At 38.3% G+C, this 23,108-nt stretch overlaps 1 protein-coding gene across 2 annotated transcripts in view; it reads left to right on the top strand.

The window, feature by feature from the left end:
• Positions 1-1,063: 1,063 nt before the first annotated feature.
• The window catches only part of myom2a (myomesin 2a), a 37,770-nt gene continuing 15,725 nt past the window's right edge, over positions 1,064-23,108 (top strand). Inside the window, exons 1-19 of one of the 2 annotated variants that reach the window (XM_028568175.1) lie at positions 1,064-1,181; positions 2,086-2,208; positions 4,536-4,628; positions 5,649-5,787; positions 7,340-7,494; positions 7,954-8,046; positions 10,646-10,734; positions 10,842-10,880; positions 12,284-12,448; positions 13,012-13,173; positions 15,128-15,269; positions 16,179-16,378; positions 16,464-16,517; positions 17,512-17,639; positions 18,869-19,052; positions 20,706-20,880; positions 21,270-21,391; positions 22,052-22,239; positions 22,658-22,784. In XM_028568175.1, the coding sequence (XP_028423976.1) occupies positions 2,096-2,208; positions 4,536-4,628; positions 5,649-5,787; positions 7,340-7,494; positions 7,954-8,046; positions 10,646-10,734; positions 10,842-10,880; positions 12,284-12,448; positions 13,012-13,173; positions 15,128-15,269; positions 16,179-16,378; positions 16,464-16,517; positions 17,512-17,639; positions 18,869-19,052; positions 20,706-20,880; positions 21,270-21,391; positions 22,052-22,239; positions 22,658-22,784 (2,368 nt within the window). In that variant the 5' untranslated portion in view covers positions 1,064-1,181; positions 2,086-2,095. Of the gene's footprint in view, positions 1,182-2,085; positions 2,209-4,535; positions 4,629-5,648; positions 5,788-7,339; positions 7,495-7,953; positions 8,047-10,645; positions 10,735-10,841; positions 10,881-12,283; positions 12,449-13,011; positions 13,174-15,127; positions 15,270-16,178; positions 16,391-16,463; positions 16,518-17,511; positions 17,640-18,868; positions 19,053-20,705; positions 20,881-21,269; positions 21,392-22,051; positions 22,240-22,657; positions 22,785-23,108 lie in introns of both variants that reach the window. The other variant, XM_028568166.1, reaches the window with a different exon arrangement.

The following is a 23,108-nucleotide window of genomic DNA, read 5'->3' as shown; positions in this document are numbered from 1 at the left end:
TGAAAACATAGTAGTGTAGATGTAGCCTCAGCCACTTTACCAGTCTTTACATGTAGTGTCAGTATGTTGATGTGCACAGATGTCTGCCACATTGTCTAGTGATACTATCACATTTTTAAATCCTGCACTTTGGTGCTTTGGGGTAGACATGTATATAATGTAATACATGTTTTAAAGGTGTAATGAGTTCATGTTTTTTAATAAATATCCTTAAAATGTGAGCAAAGCTGTAGGCCGGTCTCCTCTAAACAGAGAAGGGGAGGTGACTTTTTCAGTGAAGCCACGTGACAATAACTGTGGGTCAAATGGTCAATAAAACCAAGGCCTGCTACCTCTTTTGAATTCACTCTGATTTTTTCTTTTTTATCAAATCTGAGTTTCACCAAATCGCCTCATGAGTTTCTTTCTCTGTGTCTTCAGTCATTTTATTTTTAAATGGACTTGTGTGAATGAAAATAGCCGCGAGGGTTCTTGTACAGTAAGAATCGGGTGTATCACTGTATCGGAGGACTGGCTGTTAAAAATAGCCTGACTGCTGCCCACAAGTGTTGAGCCAAGGAGGACAGGCTGTCTCGAGAAACCTAAAAAGGTCTTGCAAGGCTTTCAGTGTTGGGATTTGCCAGCAAATTGTCTCAAAATGTCTTTCTGGTTCTTGGCTATATGAATATTTGTGAAATCTAAAGGTGAGGTGCCTCTTTATTAATCTTGTTAGAAAAGGAAATTGGTCTTCATGCCAACAATGAGAGGACTGGCAATGTGCCATTCAAACATTGATTTAAGGACTTCCAACATGAGTTTTTGTTGTGTGGAAAAAAGTATATCATTATATAAATCCAGCCTGTGTAAGCATTTTACAGACATTTAAAATCTTCTTTTAACCTTTCACTAAATGTCTCTGTAAAAAAATCTTTAAATTTAATAAATGCAGGAGAGGAAACATACCTCTAAATAATTCAATAAAATTTCCGGTACAGATGCACACTCTTCATCTCCAAAGTGCAGAATGAGAACAAAATTTGGGGGTAAATGCTATATATAGTCTTAAGTGCATCCATACATGGGGTGGAAGGGGAACAGCATTCCCCGGGTGAGAGGGTAATATTTTTGTTACCATCAGCAAGTGCTTCCCAAGCGGCATCAGGCTGGTCTTCCACCGCTTTGCGCTGTTTTAATCTCTCTGGGTAAGTCACTTTTCCTAATATTTGCTCACTAGGCTAATTAGGAGAAATAACTTTTGCAAAGTTCAGAGTAGTAGGAAAAGTTATTGAGTGTGGAATGAGTGAAATGTGTTGCTATAATGAATGGTTGTAGTTAATGTGTCTCCTGTGTGGGAAAGCAGCAGCAGTCTGTTGTAATCTCCCTGAGCAGTACTTCCTTACATACCAGGGCATTAAGAGGTTGTTGACCCTCTTGTCCCAAGTTATAGAAGCTTAAAAAAAACTCTGGTAAAATGTGCCTGTGTTGAAATAATTGATTATACAGAATGGAAACATAATTAGCCAGAAGTTTGTATTTGACAGCTGGTCTAGTTAGTTAGTCTTGTTCCATTTAAAAAAGCCTGTAGAGTCTGATTAATCTCATTTCCTGCATGGTGGTTTTAATTAAATAGCGAGGGGGCTGTGCACTGCTGGTAATGACTCTATTTCCTTCATTTCTCCAATCATGGAATAGGCAGACTGCTGCAAGCTATTCATAGCTGAGCTGTGTGAGGTTGTAAGGTGAAACATTTGAAGTGCTGATCTCTGGTGTATGTTGGAACTGTCCTGATGCCTCTTAAATATTGGACTCTGAGATAAATATGTTCTTATGATATTTATGTATTCTCTTAATATCTGTGTTTTAGCACTGGTAATTTATTATGTGTAATATGACATGAATTAATCTTGAGAAAAGCCAAAAAAAGAGTTTGTACTACTGAGGTGTACATTTAAAAGATGACAGCACATAATGTGAATCACAGAGACTTCATAATGGCTGCAGTAAAAATAATGTTAAAGGGACAGACTTGGCCCTTGTTTGCTTTCATGGCTAACACATGTTTGGTCTCCCCCTCCCCCTGGTGCTTGTGGCCATGTCTCCTTGAAGTGTTCCAGTCATGGCTTCCAAAGTCACACCTTGGTATAAGAAGAAGCGTGTGAGCCAAGTTAAAACTGATTACGCTTATGACCACACTCAATGTGTGTGTGCCAAGCAGCAAACTGCAGTAAGGTATGAAGGTTGAATTCACCTGCTACTTTTGGCTGCTTTGCCAGGTAGAGCAACAGATATGCCTGGAGCCGCTGCTGATAGGTGGTCTTCATGTTCCTGCTGCATATGTGTCCATCCATTTGCCCTCGGATGTCAGATAGACACAGAGCGCATCCTCGTCAATTCTGACTGCTGGCAAACAACAGAAACATTCCTAAAAGCTGCTGTGTGGTGATATTCACTACCAACAGTTTAAAGAACCCATAACTTATGCTTTTATAAGCTGCTGACACAATAAAAACCTAGCTTTTATGAAGACAAAAGTGGCAATACACATTAAGTGGGAGACATTAGAGTTATATTTGGATTCATATGAGAAGTAGTCCTTCGTGGTAGCTTTATTTTTAGTTTTCAAAGATTACATTTTTTATGGGACAGTTGACAGAGAGAGGAAATATGATGCGAAACAAAGACTCCCAGCTGGAATTGAACTGGCATGTTATGTGGCATGCACTTTAACTATTTGGCTACCAAGGCGGCAGCTTTTATTGATTGTAAATCTCAAATGTTGTAAAAGCAGACTTTGTGGTGTTATGTTTTTGTGTTTCTGGATGCAAAAACAGGTCTAGGAAATCGTTACCCTTACCTCTCACTGCCATTTGGAGTCACAGACCATACATGATTTCATGACTCAAACTTAAGGCACAAATGTTACAAGATTTTTAGAGAGAGTGAGACTGCATAGTGACAGAGTTCGCAAACTCTTGTTCTAAATTCCAACTCCAATTTTTTTTTATAAAGTACATTTAAAAACAACAGATTACCTAAGCGCTGTACCATGAAAGATAACAAAAAAGAACACAGTAAAAGCACAGAGACCATAAAAAAACACAGTAAAGAATGAAAGGCTGAACCAGTTTTGAACATGTTACTTGGAGCTAATGTTTCATAACTTAGTAGTATTCATTGGAAATCCATATTTATCCCTCTGTGTGATGCTTTTTGTTCCTCTGCCGAACGTTGATTTAGTTTGAGATAAAAGATGACACATGTTCAATCTAAAGCACTCAGGAAGGTACCTGGAAATATTGCATGTCCAATGACAAAGGTGCATAGCTTAAAGATGCAGACCTGCAAAAACCAAACAAGTGAAAACACGGAAGAACTCTGGCACGTTTCAAAATGGTCACCAGTGAGTCTTTTCCCTGGGTGGTCCAGAAGCTCTGAAGCTACATCCCGTGACAGGGCTACAGATAATGCTACTGCTACTGATGCTCTGCAGCTTTTGGCTGGTTTTATTACTCAGGTCTGTATTTTACTAGATTGCTGTGGAACACTTTTTGAAAGCATTGTTCCCTACCTGGCTCTTAGTCCAGCTCTGCTATACAACATTAACATGCTGAACTTGATACTTAAGTTGAAGGCTGCACTAGCTTGGTTGTCACTAGTGATGAAGGCAGAACATAAGAGTGCCTGAAACGTCCACTTCAAGCCAAGTTCAGCCCCTGTCTTATGTCAGAGGCTGCATGCCACTCCCATGAACCTGACCTACATCTGAGGCCAGTGGTCAGGGCTGTAGGTAAACGCAACTGATATCAGGTTTTTGACCAGGGTTATCATGAAGTTTCCCATGAGAGACATTTGAAAAGAAAAACCCGGAGGGCTAAGTTTTAGTTTTTATACAGAATATGTCAATTTTCTGTCAATTTGACCAACTTAATTTATCCTTTTAAAAAGAGTTGTTTGAGCAATCTTCGTACATGTCCCGGATGTTCATTGGTCAAAATCGCTTCATGTGTATCAGACACTAATCGCTATCAATCTTTTCACAACAGATTTGAAAGTGCACATTGAATGAGGACGTGGCAGCAAAGCAAATATTACTTTGTGATTGCTATTCTGAGCAAATGTTGACTATTTGTTTAAGATGGCCAAGATGTATTTATGTGTTTCGTCTTTGTAGATCAAATACGTTGATATAATAAGAATGGATTCATCAAGATACTGTATAGGTAGTCCAGATTGCATTTATATTGGCAATGCAAAGGAGATAAATGGGTCTCCAACAATGGGTACAGGAGGAGGAATAGTGTAGAAGTTTAATATGCACTGGCATCATATTCTGTTCATCCATATTAAAGACAAAACATTACAGAGAAGGAGACCTTCATTTGCGAAAAATTTTGCACCAATTTTTACTAATTACTTAAAACTTAAGAAAAACCTCAGGTGGATCTTGGGACATTTCAGCGCAGCAACCTGCTTCTGCAAAACTAAAACTCAAAAGTGCATTATGGTGTAATAGTCTTTCAATGCCTGTTTTATAACGATGGACATCTTCCCGACAGGACATCAAGCTCTAAATCGGTGAGCCAAGTGCAGGCCCAGGCCACAGAGGCTATGGCAGAACCAGCCTATACCATACCTGCGTTCCGGCAGAGGTGAGTTCCCATTGACTGCTGTCATATGTCAGGCTATTTTAGATGTAAGGTGATACTGAACTACAGTCTCTACTAGCTGACTCCAGTCAAGACAGCACATTTCCTCAGTGTTACTAGCTGCTTTTTCAGTGATTCTTACTTTTTAATTTAACCTTTATTTAACCAGGCAAGTCATTAAGAACATGTTCTTATTTACAACGGCGGCCTGGCAAAAGCCAAAGCCTCCTGAGGGAGGAATCTCTGTCTGTCTGTTTGTCTTTCAGTTTTTTTTTTAATCGACAATCGAATCTGATCAGCTTCACACTTGGCGTGTGTATCGCGCGAGCTCTTGAGATCCACAGGACACATTTGTTAGTAGTTAGTCATGTACACACTGTGTAGTGTATTGAGAGGGCAACTCTATTAACTATTACACTGTAGAACGGTACTAGTATTTATAGATCTAATCTGCAGATGAACTGTATTCTTCCAATTTCTTCCATCTTCCAAAAGTTTACTTACTACTTAATATTTAATTGTGAGATCAAAACTGCCATGAAGATTAGGTCAAAGGGATCAAAATGAATTATTTTAGTGTCCATGAAAAGGACACAAAAAATAGTTTGAATGTTTCAGAAGTTATTTTCTATAAAGTCTGTATAAAATAAAAAATCGAACGGAAACACTTTACTAGAAGGTATCTACATAAGAGTGACATGACAGTGTCATGAACATATGACACTGTCATGACACAGTCATGACACATGAAGCCTCTAACCCTAACCATAACTTGTCATGACAAAAACCAAATGACCCTTACTAAAAGAAGCGTTATTTCATAAATGTTTGTGACTTGTTTATGTTTATGACACGTTCATGACAGTGTCATGTCACTCTTATGTAGATACCTTCAAGTAAAGTGTAACCAATCCAACTTGTGATTGACATCTACTGTAGTCACACTGAAATTATTAAATATATGTATATAGCTGGTTCCTAGATTAGTAGTGGATCAATTTAAGTTGTGTGTTGTTACTGTAGGACTGCTGATGAGGGGACTGAGGAGTACCAGCGGGTGAGCACGAAAGTTGGGAAAGGACTGACTGTTATTCAGGAGGAGCTCCACAGGATGAGGGTGGCCACCAAGGCCCAAGTGGATAGTATTGCTATCCAGAGAGAGGTAAGCAGCTTGGAGATATTTGATGATGATTATTATTTATACTGTATGTTAAACCAAATCATGAAGTTTAGTATCGTTACCTGCAAAACTGGCTTATAGATTTTAAGGTCTTAAGTCTTTAAGTTATCGTAGCGTTAACGTTTAACTACAATTTTGAATAATTGTAACAACAGCGAAATGACACACATGAAATCTTTCTTTCTTTATTTACCAAACATTTTGTATCACCCATATGCGTATGACACTCAACTGTACAGTTATGTTTTACAGACCACCCTGTCTTGTTGAAACATTGCACTGATCAGATTATGATTGGATATGTCATAATGTTCTCCAGTTCAATAGGCACAACATTGAGATAACTGTATTGGCTGCTAATTCATACCAAAATAAGTCTAAAACCTTTTTCTCTCTTTCAACCTGTTGCTGCTTGAATTTAAGTAAATAGAACTCATTGCACCGCCTCTTAATGTGTTATAGAATAGAAATTGAGTTACAGTATGATGAATCCCTAGATTCTGCCCCTTTACAGCAGGAGACAGTAGATCTTTGACATGCTTGTACTGAAGGATACTGACCTCTCAGGTCATCGTGAAGTGGTTGCTTGCTGTTTTTAATGTGAGAATAAAGGGGTGGGAATCTCTAGGCACCTCACGATTCGATTCAGAGGGCTGCAATGCGATTGCATCTTGACACATGTTTGCGTCCGTTATGTATCACCATAAAAAATGTTCAGCCCAATGTTTAGAGAGTCTCTCTTTCAATAGCACTGGTTCAGCCGCAAGTAACGTACAGCCCATACTTGTTACAGGCAATCACAATTTCGAGAATTGGGTTTTTAATTTCTGAGGAATTTTTTCTGCATCGAGACACAGTCTTTCAAGAGAGAATTGCGTTGCATCTAAGAATCGATTCTTTCTTCCACCCCTTATAGTTAGTTATTTCCTGTGTCTGTAGAACAAAACTGTAGATGCACCCACACCTTGACCACCTTCAAAAGAACTGTTTATTCTGTTTTCCAATTGCCTTTTAAATTATATAATTTGTATTTCTTTGTTTTTACTGCATGTTTGTGTTTCCTTTATTCTGTTAAAAGCTGCAATTTATAATTTTCTGCATAGTCTATACATAGCAATGCTGATCAAGCATCTAGCGTCCCTTTTATTGAGTTGATTAAGTTCATTGTTGGTATGTAGTGAAAATACTATTAACTGATCAGCTAACATGAACTCTAATATATCATTATATAGCATTATATATGTCCATTTGTATCATATATTCATATTCCGTATTAACAGTGTATTCATTCAAAACATTATGGAGTACTGGGATATTCCCACTCTGTATGGATGGTTCTTATTTAAATGAATGTGTTTTGCCCTGCCTCATCTTGCTGTAAGAATACAGACGGATGATGCTGAAGTTAAAAGTTGTTGTTGACTGCAGGACTAACTTCTGCCTGCTGACCTCACCTCTTTAATCCTTCTGGTCCAGGCTATGGTTATTATAATGATGTTTTCTTCACTGTGCTATATAAATTCACTCTCTTCAGGTTAGGAACATGATGTACAAGAAGACGGATGTGTTGGATGACATCCCAAAGTTGCCGGACTTCCTGGTTGCCTTGCGGCCCCACACCGTGTGGGAGAAGACTCCCGTCAAACTGTTCTGCACTGTGCAGGGCACCCCAAGGCCCATTGTCAAATGGTCAGAATATTCACATCTCACGGGAGTGGGTCCTAGATTTGACTTCATTTATGTCAGAATAAGCAAAGGCACATTTAAAGTATGTGTGTGTTACAGCTAATCATGGAGTGGTAATACTTAGTTTATATGAGCTGATGTTACTTTTTTCAATTATTCAAATAACAGAACAATTTACATATAGAAGACGAGCTGTGTTTTCTTTATAAGGGTTTTACCTAATTGTGGTAGACTTATATCTAGTCTAGTTGTTTTATATTGTGCTGGGATGAAATACAGCATTGATGCTTTGCTCTCCCCTGAAAAAGGCATTCCTTTAATCCCTTTAATCTTTAATGTTCAGCATACCCTCCCAGTATAGCCATCACTTGTCCGATGGACAATCAGTGAGTCATGTATCCCCACACATGCTTATTTTAGAGTGTGTAGGTGTGAACAACACTGACTGCTGGCTGTTTGCAGGTATAAAGGTGGAGTGCCAGTCGACCCCCTGACCGCTCCAGGAAAGTACAAGATTGAAAACAAGTATGGAGTCCACAGTTTGATCATTAGCAGGTACGGCACAAACACAACTCTGCAGAGAATACTCTGAATGTTCTTCAAAACACACTTTGATTTGAAGAGGCAAGGATATAACGGTATTGAAGACAATGTCAAGTGGGTTGCAACATACAAAAGGAAAAACAATATATATAAAGTGTTGTAAAAAATATGTGCAATATTTCCAAAAAATTTTTTACATTTTGCACCAAACAATCCATCACCCTATAATCACCCATTCTAGTACAGTCAGTATTATAACCCACACTCACAATCACCTTTCTTGATTAAGTGTTTTTATGCAACTTTTTAAACTTGCTTTAAAGGTGCTTTACGCAATGAAGTTTAAAAAAAGAAGAATAAAAGAGTAAAGTTACATTTTAAAAAACAGTTTAAAAAGACACCGGTAAGCAGAATAGAAAAGTATACAGTTGAATTAAAAAAAGTTAAAATAAAAGACACAGATATGAAGAATAAATAGTATAAAAAAAAAGTTTCAAAAGGCTAAATAATTGTGAAATTGTAGTGCAGATCTAACAGAGTGCAACTTTAATTAAAAAGGCCAGCTGCACTAAAAGCTGGACTTTCCCAAGTTTTACTGTAAAAAAGCACCCATTTTTACTGCCTACCACACACTGCAAGAAATACGAAAGTGTAATACACTTGCAATAAATCATATTAACACAAAGGAAGAGACTCATACCTACACTGTCTGTACCTCTTGATGCCATTTGGAGATACAAGTGCATCAACACACAACCTTGTCTTGTGCAGTTTTACAGTACACAAAATATATGGATCCTTTAAATTTGTAAATTGTAAAACAACCTGTGGTGAGGGAAAGCAAAGCAGCAGAAGGGGCTTAGAGTTAACTATTGCAAGATATAATATAATTGTCTCCTCTTTGCATCTTTAGTGCTTTACCTAGACTTTCAGTGTCACAACTTAAGACGTGTGGCTCGAGAGGGAGAGGGAGGACTGTTAGATGGAGGGGAACAGCCCGGCCTGCTGGCCTGTATGTCATCTTCAAGACTCCTCAGCTGTTCGTTTTGAAGTGCTGACCTTTGCGTCATTCGAGCCATGAATTCCTCCCACTGCTCTCTCTCTCTCTCTCTCTCTCTCTCTCTCTCTCTCTCTCTCTCTCTCTCTCTCTCTCTCTCTCTCTCTCTGAGGCATTGAATATCTCCGGTCGTCAGTCAATACAGTGTCAGCAAGGAGACCTTATGTCCCTGATTTTGTAAAAATTAAAGGTTTTCTCATTCAGAGTCCAAGTGAAAAGTTCTATTAGAAGCCGAGCACAGTCTCTTATGTCCCCCACAGCTGAGAAAATGGATCATCTTTTAAAATAGTCCACTTCAGGGTGGAGGTCACATTTCTTTCTTCTATTCTCACCCGCCCAGCAGACTCCTGCCTCGTTACACCTTCTTTTCAGCACTCTCCCAACGTGTGAGGTAATTTTTTAAAAGATGCAGCACATGGTCTCTTGTGCCGAAGCCAAGCATTGACTTGGGGAGTTTACAGCTACCCTTGTACTAATGTTTAACATAACTTCAAGACGGGCCTGTTGCTTCTCTTGCTTAAACCCTTTTTGTCTGTCAAGTTAAATATGGATATGCCACCCATTATTATGGCAAAACATTCTTTGTGGATGGGAAGGACACAATTCATCAAAATACTATTTTCACCCTCCAATTTTTACAGTGACAGCATAGGTTAGAGCTTTTCCCCCCCTTTGGTTTCACCTTTCAGGACACATTACTGCCTGTCCTACCTCTGATTAGTGTTGTGGTTCTTGGGTCTATATGTAGCCTGACAGGGTACAGGCCTAAACAAAATTCCTTAATCTACATTATGATTCACAGGAAACAATGTGTAATTATAATATATGAAAGACATGGCAGTAAAAGACGGTGCTCCCTTTAGTAAAGATGAAAACTTTACAAATTATGTATTTACAGTCTCTGTCGATGTTAATAAGATGGGCTGATTTGGAGGAAGGAACAACTAAAATCTAAGTAACACTACAAGTTCATTGGAATTAACTAATTAAAACAAATTGACCAGTGTGTCCATTTTTCTTATAATTAGTATCAAACAAAGTTTTTTCAAGGAACCTTCAGATGAATTTACAGTTATATTACAGAAATTACAGAAACATATGGGACCTGTCAAATAAAGTGTAACCCATATTTCAACGTTATCCCCTTCTATTTCCCCTTAAGTAGCATTAAGGTCAAAGAAATCATTATATTCTGTCTAACATATATATTTTGCATTGGCTTGATCGTTCCATGAAATGTAAACATTATTCATGTCAGTTTGGGAAAAATGGCCTTTATCGGATCAGAGTTTCTATTAACATCTGATATATTAATTTGAATTGAAAATGAAATATCTCAAGTAAGAAAATGCTATTTGAAGTTTAAAAAAATACAATGTAAACCACATCAGTAAGTTTATTGAATGCACATGAAGACAATATTCAAATCATTTTATTGTAATACTGAACATATAAATATTGAATATTTATTGAATATGGAGAAGCTATGGATAAGCGTTTATACAGTTGTTTAAATGACGTTATGACACCCTTCCTTGCTGTCTGGTCTTGTAGGTGTGCTGTGAGTGATACTGCTGAGTACAGCGCTGTGGCCACCAACCTTCATGGCACGGCTACCAGCAAGGCTACAGTTACTGTAAAGAGTGAGTTCATTCTCCTACCCTGTCTCTGTCATTATTTTCGTTATCATATCGTACCATTATTAAGCTCATGTTCCTCTCTGTAATCATAATTTTCTTTCCCTTCACAGGAGCTTCAGGATCCGGGGAGTCCTGCCAGCTTGGTTTAGGTGAGGGGGGAGAGAGGGGGCAGTGGCTATGGATCTAGCTGGAGGGGGGTCTTTTTATTTTTTTGTTGGAATCAGGCCCAGACACAACCAGTTCAACCACATGGGATCAGTTGGCTACAAATAGCAGAGCATGTGAGAGGCCTGATAAGCACTGGAAACTATTGTAAGGAGCTGTTGTTCTCGTCCAGACGCCGACAAGAAACCTCACACTAAATAGTTCAGCCCCTGATGATCTAGTTAAACATTCAGATACTTCTACTAAATGTGTTTGTGGTTCAGAAATGAATTCATGTTTGAATTAAGCAAATCATTTCCTCCACCATTATTATACAATGATTCTGTCTGCCCCAAGTCCACAATGTCTCCTGTTTTGACCTGTTGGCTTAAAGATCACAGTTTAGAACATGTTGAAACACATTCAATAGAGGTTTTTTTTCAAGAGATTTTTTTTTTAAATTGGACGAGCAGTTATGTTGCTCTCGTCTAGCAAGTCAGTGACATTTTTAAAATGCCGGAACAGGGTAACAAGACACATTGATGCTTTCATTTTCCTGAAATTATGACAATGTTGAGGTAGGTTTAAGTGACAGGTGAGTGGCAACAAACACCCTCAAATGTAAAGAAACCAAAGAATCCAGCACACTTTTGATCACTTAAACTTACTTTATTGATACTTTCTTCTCCTCAACCTCACCTACACTAAATAAAATAAAAAACGTTATTTTTTAGAATTTAACATTTTTATTTTCCTGATGAAGTTTTTAGGATTTGACCGTACAATATTCTTTGGTTTCCTCCCTTTATTTTCTTAAAAATTACAACCTCCACTTTCGCACAATGTTGTTGATATACTGACTATAAAGGAAATGTTGGCATTTGTGGCATTCGAGTCCGACCGATGAACCGGGACTATTCTCTTAACTTTTCTACATTTACCTGGGACCCCAATGGGACCCTCTCAATAATCTCTGGTGCCCTCTGGACCACACTATGAGGACCAATTGCGTAAGACAGCAGTTCCTAAAGAGAGGTTTAACAATTCCCAGGGGTCCTTGAAGGGGCAGCTTTATCCTCTAATTGTACTTACATGGAATGAATTTTAAGCAATATTAAACAAAATTTTGGTTGTTTTACATTATGAGGAGGTATTTCCTTAAAAACATAATTCCACTGATTTTGGGATCTTTGGTATTCTTAGCTGGTTTTTAAGGTATTTTACCTTCAGATTGGAATGTAGAAAATGCAGAAACAACTACATTTCCATCTGTATTTGACCTTACTGTATCATTTAAAAGCCTACACATCTACATGCTCTAATATTTACCTTTAAAATGGGCCATTGTCAATGAATATGTTATGCAATGTTAATGGTTATTAACAGTGATGTTTCACTTCTTGCCCAGTGCCCCGTCTGACTGAGATCCATCCCAGTAAGCTGGAGGTCAGCATGCTCGATCGGTTCTTCGTGAGCTTTGGTGTGGAGGGCGGCTCCATCAGTCTGGTGTGTACCCTGGTGGTCGTCCCCGACCTCCCCAACCTCCCCCCACTCGCCCAGTGGTACAGAGACGGTAAGACATTCATTCTCTTGTGATTGTGAACAAATGTTGTTCCTTCATGTTTTTATCATGCTTAAATGACATTAAAATGAGTCTGAATCATCCAGGAATAGAGGCGATGTCTTGCTGAGTTGCAACAGAAAAAGAGTTAAAGTATAAGTCCTCTGCGAGGCCCGAGTTGGACTTGGTTAACTTGTTCTTATACTGCACTGTAAATTTTATTCTCGTATTTTATCTGTTTTTAATTTTTTAATCATTTTTAACTGCTCTTTAATGTTTTATGTAAAGCACTTTGAATTGCCCTGTTGCTGAAATGTGCTACAAATAAAGCTGGCTTGCCTTGCTCAAAAACACATCAGCATTTTTATTTATCTTCTTTTAATTTGATTTAGTTCAACTCAGTTTTCCTTTATTCTAGTTTATTCTTTTGTTATTTATATTTATTTGTATATTCGTGTTCTTACCTATCTATTTATATAATTTTTCTCCATAGCTTCCTCCGAGTCAAACAGGTTGTGTGTTAACTGTGTATCTCGGTCACTTCTTACTGTGTCTTTCATCCTCTTTGCTGACAGATAAACTGCTGAAACCAAGCAAGCTGGCGGAGATGTCGGTGGGTGGAGGCGCGGCCCGTCTGACGCTGCCTCACCTGGCCAAGGACGACGAGGGCCTCTACACCCTCCGCATCTTCACAAAGGACGGCACCACCGAGCATAGCGCCTACCTGTTTGTTTCAGGTAGGATTCATCTCTCTGCATCATGTAGCTTTTTAACAGTTATAAAGCATCATCAAATTGTGTCACATTTTCTTGGAAATCTGCTTGATTTCTTTTTTTTTTTCCAATTCAGTGAATTCCAATTCGCATCAGACAACTAAACATTTATAGATCTTTCAGTAACTAATTAAAACAATGGATGTTTAATACATACACATGTCAGCACTAAACTCTCTTTGCTGCTGCTATCTGTATGTCCTTCTTGTTTGTAATATTATTCTAACAACTGTGTGTCCTTTTCCAATCTTTAAACAGCATGACCTGTTTTTGCTCTGATGTATTTTAGGAAGCCTTTCGTGACACCTTGATTAGGAACTACTGATGAAAAAAGCTTCTTTGCTAATTCCGGCAATTATTTTCACCATATGTTTTTTATTAATTTCCACTATCCGTTTTCAAATAAACTAATCTATTGCACAAATGAATACTTAAAGAACAGAAGAAGAACCGTAGTTTAGAATATATAGTAAAGAACTGTTAAATGAGCATTGATCCACCCACGGAGGAATTTAAACATCATCTCAAGAAAATCTGATGAAAATTTTGTTAACAAAATTAAATAACATTTGTTAACGAGGACATGCTGAAACACCAAACCTGGAACCAAACCTGTAGAAAAAAATAGATGAAAATTAGCTTTTAGTGCTATCTGTGGCATTAAAAGTGTTACCTCTGTTAAATAAACACTATATAAAACACTATATAAAATAAATATTAGGAGTAAACTGATTCCACTTTTAAAATTGTGGTTATCAGGTTTTTGATTCACAAATTAAACTGCTTTAAATTACTTCTTAATAATACAGCCACTATTTAGCACCAGAGACTGTGACAAACTTCAGCATGTCTGATCTCTCTTATATTTTAAAGAACTAAACTTGATGGTCTGGTTTGAAAGATGGTGTATGATGACATGGTCTGTTTGTTGACGAACAGCTAGAGGAACAACTGGATGGATGGATTAGTAGTCCAGGTTTTAGGACTCATGCCAATTCTCAAACCTTTACAAATGTCAAATCAGTTATAAACAGCATTAAACAGACTCAGTTAAAGTTCACTCAGTTCTCACCAAACCTGATCTAAGGATGAGTCAAACCCTCGCTTTGCCAGACCTTCCTCCACAGCGCTGCGGAGGAGGGTCTGGCTAGTCCACACAGCATTCCGGGATGGGAGAAAAACGTGCTCTGGTTTATTGGCATTTCTTTAACCAATTACAATCGTCTTGGACGGTGCTAAGCAAAATAGCCTTGGGAAGGAACTAGTTTTCTTGGAACGTGTGTACGTTCAAAAATTGTTTTAGTCGTGCAACAGAAAACTCAGATTGGACAGATAGTCTAGCTAGCTTTCTGGATTTACCCTGCAGAGATCTGAGGGGCAGTTAACCATAGTCCTCATACATCCACCGGAGGTTAGAACGCCAACACAAAGGAAGTCCAAGGCAACGGATATCCGGCCTAAATGAGTGACATCCGGCTGAATTTCCGTCAGCAACGGAGCAATCCCGGAAGTGGAACATCAAGGATATAGACTAGGGTTTTTGCAATTCTCTAAATAATTGCTATGAGATATCTGGTTTAAGTTTTGATGCAAGTTAAAGGAGTTATTATATTGTTATTCATAATTATTATATTCAACAAGCACACACTTCAAACAGACGTGTAGAAAACATTTTCTTCACCTTTTGAAAGCTGTGTTTTCTTCGACTGAAAGCTGCATCAATTACTGAAGAATTTCTTGTCCGTAGCGTTAACGATAGAAGTATGAACAGAAGATGAGGGGGGATGGGATTTTATTGTTTCCAAGTTGAGAATTGTCTCTCTGTCCAACTTTCTATCTGCATCCCTCTTCCTATCTGTCTTCTAGCGTCACTCCTTCCTACCTTCCTACCTTATGTCTTTACTTCCTTTCTCCCTAGATGCCGCCCCCTCTGCGCCCGGGGCACCTGGTGCACCATTAAGCGTAAAGGCATACGACATCAACGCGGACTACGTCCTGGTTGCCTGGAAACCCCCCAACACCGTCAACGAGGTGGCAATCACCGGATACTTTGTGGATCGGTCAGTCTGCGCCCTGAAAACTCCTCAGGCTTTCTTTTTATAGCACACTAACATGAAAACAGACAAATTACACTGCCCTTTACGCCAAGGACATTTTTAAAGGTATGATCTTGTCGTATTTATTTAAAGCTGCGCTCATCAATATACTTTATATTAACTTTAGATCAAATGAAGTGGTTGCTTATAATCACCAACTCTGCAGCTCTACGGAGCCTTTAGCCTCTTTTAGCTCAAAGTTTTACTGTTCAATCTGATTATTAATCAATTAGTTAATCAACAGAATCTAAAAGAAAATATTTGCCTATTGGTCAATTGTTTAATTAGGCCAAATTGTCAAATGTTCTCAGGTTGCAGCTACAAAATATTTAAAGACGTTATTGGTAACTGCTAACCAGACTTCTGTGGCATTTCATAGATTAAAAGATTGATCAAAGAGGGGATTGACAGATTGAGCAGTAAAGAAAATACAGCTACTCACCATGTTTTAGGTGGTTTTATCTCAACATTTTTGTGCTCTGCAAATTAGTTTTTTATCAGAATTAAAAAAGCAGGTTTATTGCCTAGTAGGGTTTTTTTTCAAAACAAGGAATTTCATGGAACCATAAACATAGTAAGAGAAAGAACAAACAAAAGTACTGCAAAAATAAGAAGAAAGAATTATAAGAATTATAAATTTAAAAAAAGAAATGAAAATAACTATACAGTGTTTAAAACAAAGAGGACGGAATTTGTAAAAAATTTACTAAAGATGCTATTGTACACAGCACAAAGAATATGTGCAATGTGTGAAAATAGTAACATATAGTTTATATAATCACTTTCCTTTATGCAGTGGCAAGTTGGAAAAATATCTTGAGTGAAAATGAATTTTTTGGGTGTCGTTATACTGACGATGTGTTCTCTGTGTAGGTGTGAATCTGGCAGCGACACCTGGGTCCAGTGCAACGATGCCCCTGTGAATGTTTGTAAATACCCGGTGCACGGCCTGAAAGTGGGCCGCTCCTACCACTTCCGGGTCAGGGCCGTGAACAGCGCCGGCATCAGCAGGCCGTCGCGCAAGTCAGACAAAGTGACCGCCCTCGACGCTGCCGAGAGCGAGAGGCTGCAAGGTACCGATGAAGGTAAATGCGAAATACAAACCGGCGGGGTACGACTGTTTCCTAACGGGTCTGTTGTTGTCGTTTCCTGCAACAGTGATTAAAATCGAAGGGAAATACGACATAGTGATCAAGGATGATGACCTGGAAGGTACGGTAGTATACAAAGACTGATCCGGGTTCAGAGATTTGCTTTTAATCCTTTTAAACCCCTTCATCATAATCTCACACAAATACTAATGCGTGTCCCTCTTTCCAAACTCATCAGCAACATTACATCCAACATCTTAAAAGAGGAGTTTCACTCTACATAAAAATGCAGTTAATAACAATTTAAACATTAAACCCATTCTTATCCACCTTAAAATGCTTTCAACGTCCTTATACCAGCTGCACCATTAAAGATTAAATTCCAGTGATGTAGAATGTGTAGAATATGTTATTTAATTTAATTTCTCCCCAACTATTTGGCGACCCCCAGACATTTTCTTGCGACCCCCTTGGGTGTCCCGACCCCCAGGTTGAGAACCACTGTTCTATAGAATGTCTGTAAAGAAAATAGGACTTTTCTACACTCTGACACCAAAAAAGCTTCTCTCAAATATTAAAACCTCTAAACACATCATGCTGGTCTAAAATGTATCTACACTTTCATATCAGAACTAATCTGTCATCTGTTTTAACTTCTTCATTTTAATGCTCCACAAAACAAACCGTTTCCCCCTTCTCCTCCGCTCCTAACTGTTGTGTCCTATCTTTGATTTAACTTCAACTGTTCCATTCATACTTTAATCGACTGAAGTGTTTTATTTTTTTTCTATTAAACCACTCAAAGTGCCGAGGTTTCTCTTTCTCTACTTTAACGCAAACCTTTAACACAAAAACTAAAAAACCCGTTGGTGTCATTTTACAAAGGAGTCCATTGTAGAAGTCCCACATTTTGCTCCAATGCACTTCACTATTTTACACACTTCCTTAGAGTTCAGAAGGGTTCAAGTCTCTAACTAAATCCATTTATTAATATAACATTATGAAATACATTCTTTAAAACACTTAAGTTAAAAAAATACATACACAATGTGGGACTTCTGCAACAGGTGCTGTGTATGTACTTTAGGCCTCAACACCGTTCACTCCCAATCTAGGCTATGTAACGATCCCGGGGGAGCCCACCGATGTGCACGCATCGGAGATTTTCAAATCGTATGTCGTGCTGAGCTGGAAGCCTCCCAGCCCTCGTGGACGAGCTCCGCTGTGGTACGTCATCGAGAAGGTGTGTGTCCCTTCACCTCTGGCCATCCATTTCCATCAATGTAGCCCACTGTTAAGCTCTGTACTGTACTGAAGAGATAAAGAAGACATTGACCTCTTAAACTCAGGGTTTTCCTTTTCAGTGTCCCATTAATTTTTTATATATTTTTTTCCAAACTGCATGACAGCATCACATGTAGTTCTGCTCGTCCCAACTCTTCAGTGAAGCTATATAATGTTAATTTTGAAAATTTCGTATATTTTTTTTATGGCTGCTCCAATTATACCCAAATGTAAATATCCAGATGTCTTACGCATCATTTGACACACACATTTCCCCACAATTCATCCTGATACATTAAACTTTTTAAACCTTTATTAGAAAAGGATATGTAGGTTTGAAGAGCAGTTTTTTGCTACACAACATGAGTATGCAATGATGGATTTACTGCTGAGTCCATCAGAGTTTAAGAGGCTACATGTATTTTTTATACTTATTTTAAATTCTAATCACATGAACATTGGAGTACTAAAAGCTCACCATGTGTCACGCGCATTGTTGGGGTTTCACTTGTTTGCAGTAAATGCAAAAAACAAATATGGCCAAAATAAAACTCCATGTAAAGGTCACATACAATTTCCCATAAATATAACTTAATCTGTATGTTAGAAATGTAGATAATAAGGTAGCACACATTATATATTGGCAGGATCAATATTGGGACAGATATATACATATCTGCATACATGGCAGATATGCAAACAGTTTTTCATGCAGTGTAGAGTTTAACCCTTATTTATCTCAGTTCACATTTAATCTATTCATGTTATATTAGTTATTTATAATAATTGAATTTTTAAGTAAAATGTACTGTTGAAAATGTACCCTTGTCTCCTTATATATCCTTGTCACAACTCTTTAGGTTCAGTCATGTTTTCTTGCCAAAAATGTCAGTGAGAATTATTGTTATTCTGACACACACACACACACACACACACACACACACACACACACACACACACACACACACACACACACACACACACACACACACACACACACACACACACACACTTCATATATCAATGATTTACTTTATTCAGAGTATGGCCAAACTTTATGACTTAATTGAGCCCCAACTATGCACCAGCCACCCTGGAAGCTCCTCTTTGTGTTTGTGCTACATTGATGAGGTTGTCGCAGATGGCTGTACCTTCTCATGTCCCCCCTCCTCCCCGACTCTTCCACAGTGCTTAGCAGGCACTGGAGCATGGCAGCGGATCAACACGGCAGTCAAACTGCACTCCCCTCGTTACCCGGTTTTTGATTTGCAAGACGGGCAAAAGTACCAGTTCCGAGTGTATTCGGTCAACTTGTACGGTTCCAGCGAGGCCTCCGAGCCCTCTGAGCCCATCCAAAAGGTGGATGAGGATGGTAAGGGCAGGGATCAGTGCACAGACTCTCAGACACACTGTCATATATACTACAAAGTACAATACATAAATACACATACATACAAATGTGCACACAGAAAAAGAAAAGTAAGAGCTGATGCTTTTATCTATTCTATTTGATGACAGTCATTAGTCAGTGTAACAAATGAAAGATGTTAAACATTTCTTAACAACAAAATATATTGACTATGAAACAAAATCCATATTTCAGTGAAAACAATTCTACAGTGTGCTGGGAAGAAATGTTGAAATATTAGGTTGCTTTCAAGTGCAAAATTGGGGGACGTGTCACATTTGTATTTCCCGAAATTGTAGCTAATCAGTGTCTCCCTGTACAGCCTTATGTTCTCACCCAGAATTTAGTTCTTTTCAAAATGGAAATGCCTCTAAAACAGTGTATATTTTATCAGTATAAACACCACAAAAAAACATCCTGAACTGCAAACACACAAATGCATCTGCAAACACACACACGTGATATTGACCTTTTGTTAAAAGTGAATCACTGTTTGTTCCAGGTAAGGAGCTGCCAATTGGTATGTACAGTTTAATAGAAACACATTTTTAAAAGCAGTTTTGCGCTGCTGTAACGTCACAAATCAGTTCACTTGTCCACTGTGTGTGTGTTCTAACCATGCGTGATTAGCAGAGCACACAGGGAAATAAATATTTGTGTAAAGTTCTTTGTATTGGGGCCTATTTAAACTTTAGAACCAGACTTTATCATATATTTCAGAAATGCTTTCTCCATTTAATCCGGTGTCTCTTGTAGTTTAGCTCGGATGTTGTCAGCTTGTACCCTGCATGAATTGTTTTGCATTAATTATATGTCAAATATGTTATATATAAAACATGCTTATACTTGTATTTTTATATCAAAACCTTCTTTTCCCATTGATGCATCAAAGCAGAAATTTTCTGAACTCTAGGGTGTATGACGTTTTCAAAAAAAGTGCTTACATTTTATGGAGAGGCCAAGTTAAACCTCCTCTTAATCAAATTATCACATCCCTCTGATCAAACCCTTTCTAACATCACATTATGTCATTCCACATGATCTTTAGAACAAACAGCACATGTTGTATTGAACCCAGTTTCACAGACTCAAACTCACTCTGTTCTTGTACAATGATCGCTCACTTTTCATTGAAAACACCACAAAGACAAACCATTGCATGTTTTTTTTTAAGTGGCAGTCATTTTGTAACCTTAAGTATGTGGTAGATACAAATGTGCAGATCAGACCTGCAGTACGTAAAGTGAAAAGCATATGGATGGAAATCAGCACATTGCTTCCAGAAAGTGTAGATGGTGTGAAAAAGTGCTTGAAAAAGTCAAGAAATATAAATTCCTGATGTGTTTCTGTCTGAGTCACACTGATGTGGTAAAGCAAGTTCCCTTTGCTACATATCTGCATACAGATGTTCCTGTTTTTTTCACTTCACTTGAAATGTTGAATGTTGAAACTAGTCTTTTGTACATTAGATTTAATTTTGAAATGTAACTCTTAAATGTTGATCCATTTTTTAACACATAAATTAAAGGCAGAACACATACTTCACAATTAAACCATTAATATAATTGATTGTATCATCACTGGTGTTTAATAATAATTCTATTCCACCCTGGTCAGGTGTCCCGTCTGCTCCCGGTCAGGTTGTTGCCACCAGAAACACCAAGTCGTCTGTGTTTGTGCAGTGGGATGCTCCCAAACATCTGAAAAAACTCATGGGTTACTACATTGATGGCCGCATTGCAGGATCCAAGGAGTGGTTCCCCTGTAACCACAAACCCTTTAAACACACCAGGTAAGTGTTCAGGACTAACTGAGTCCTGCTGCGGTTCAAAAGTAAAAGAGGTTTTAGGAGACGTTGCATAGCAAAAAAAAGAGAATGAGAAACCAAGTCATAAGTCTGAATGGTTTAAACATTTTCTGCATAACTCAAATGCGGGCAGTGACTTTGACTCTTTTTAGTTCTTGTTAACAGTGTTGGCAATCAACTGTTTTGTGGCTGTGCTCTGATGTAATACCACAGTGATTTATTGTGATCTATATTCAACTTCACAAAGCTATTATAAGTATATAAGTATTGTGATAAAACTTGTGATTTACACCCCTAACTATCAGGCACCGAAGATCATCATGGCAACAACTTTTAATTGTATGTGATTCAAATGAAAATGAAATGTGCCTCAGGTTTGTGGTCCACGGCCTGATCCCTGGGGAGAGCTACACCTTCCGTGTCCAAGCCGTCAACGTGTATGGCCTCAGTGAGGAGTCTCAGGAGTCCTCTTCCATCACTGTGGAGCCAGCCCTCGGTAAGAGCAGCATCACGTTCATAATGAACTGTTAAATCAATGTAAAAAGCTTTAACATAATAAAGCCAGTAGGTTGTAAAGAAAATGTTGGATCCATATGAAAAACTGTTTCAAAAGGAACTCATAAGTGAATTGGTAAATATGTACCTGAAAACAAGAGGTGATAAGACTACCACATTGTCAGAAACGTCATCAAAGTTTATGCTCATTTCATTATTCTGTCCAGGCAAGGGGGTGGAATATGGTACGTATGAAATAGTTGTGTAGATTTTCTCCCACCTGACTTACCCACAGCTCCCACTCTGTCCACTTCCACTTTGCATTATGTTGTATGTTTTAATCACAAAACTGCATATTTTCACCACACAGTAGTAACAAAATGCACTGCGTGGTACCAGAAAGACCACAAAACACTGTGCAGTTATTCACTACAAAAGCTAGATGTGTTTTTGAAATTACACTATTGTTGTTGAGGTTATATGAATCTAGTTTGAAAAAAACGAATGCATGGAGGGCCCGCACAGCTCACAATGAAGCGAAGTAATCAAACTCGGATGTATTTTCTCATTAAAATACTTTTTACGACTCTCTACAAGGGTGCCAGTTAAGTATCTTATCTTCTTATCTTATCTCATATTAAACATATTTTATGTGACTCAGCAACTCCCAGCGCTCCCTTTGGCATCACCCTGCTGAGCTGTGACGGCTCCTCCATGACTTTGGCCTGGAAGAGTCCCAAACACTGCGGCGGCTCCAAAATCAACGCTTACTACATCGACAAGAGAAACGCTGACTCTTTGGTTTGGAAGGAGGTCAACCTGGCGGCCGTCACGGAGAGAATCTGCACTGTGAGTGGCATCAATCGGACGCAAAATCATACGATAAAAGGAAATAATACATGTGTGTTTGTTTGGGGAACTTTTATCAAGAACTTTTACAGATCTGAATGTAATGAGAGTTAAAATTAGCACAACCTTTAACATCTACAGCATTAAAATGCAACACGGACATTAACGCAGCAGGACTATTAATCCAGAAACGTCCGATATAATAGGAAAACACTGACAGGGAACATTTTACTGCAAAATGAGTACTGTTCATACTTTAATACTTGCATAATTTTACTCAAGTAAGGTTTTAAATGCAGGACTAGTAAAGTATTTTTAGAGTGTGGTATTCATACTTTTACTTTATAAAGGATAATCATACTCCTTCCACTTCTGGACTTCTGTATTGGTTATTCATTGAATCTTTCTGTATCTTCAGGTTGACAATCTGACCGAGGGAACCTTCTACGAGTTCAAGGTCCAGGCCGCTAACATGGCCGGTGTCGGCGTGCCCTCTGCTCCCAGCGCCCCGATGAAATGTGAAGCTTGGACCATGGAAGAGCCAGGTGGGAGAGCCATCACTGCTGGTTCATAGAAACCATACAAGAGCAATTAAAGTCAGAACTAAACTGTGTGTGTGTGTGTGTGTGTGTGTGTGTGTGTGTGTGTGTGTGTGTGTGTGTGTGTGTGTGTGTGTGTGTGTGTGCAATAACTATGTTTTAACATGTTTAATATGCAGGGGTTTGATGGGGTCATTAATCAGTAACAATAACATCCCTGTTTTCAAAACATTTTAAGTCTATGCGCTTCCCTTTGTCATATTTTCAATTAATGAGGGTCACATTTCATTCATAAACTAAACCAAAATACGACAACGTAATTATAAATTA

Source organism: Perca flavescens, chromosome 2 (assembly GCF_004354835.1).
Source record: "Perca flavescens isolate YP-PL-M2 chromosome 2, PFLA_1.0, whole genome shotgun sequence".
NCBI classification, from domain to species: Eukaryota; Metazoa; Chordata; class Actinopteri; order Perciformes; family Percidae; genus Perca; species Perca flavescens.
Note: the sequence above shows the minus strand (reverse complement) of the source record. Positions and strands in the feature narration are given on the sequence as shown.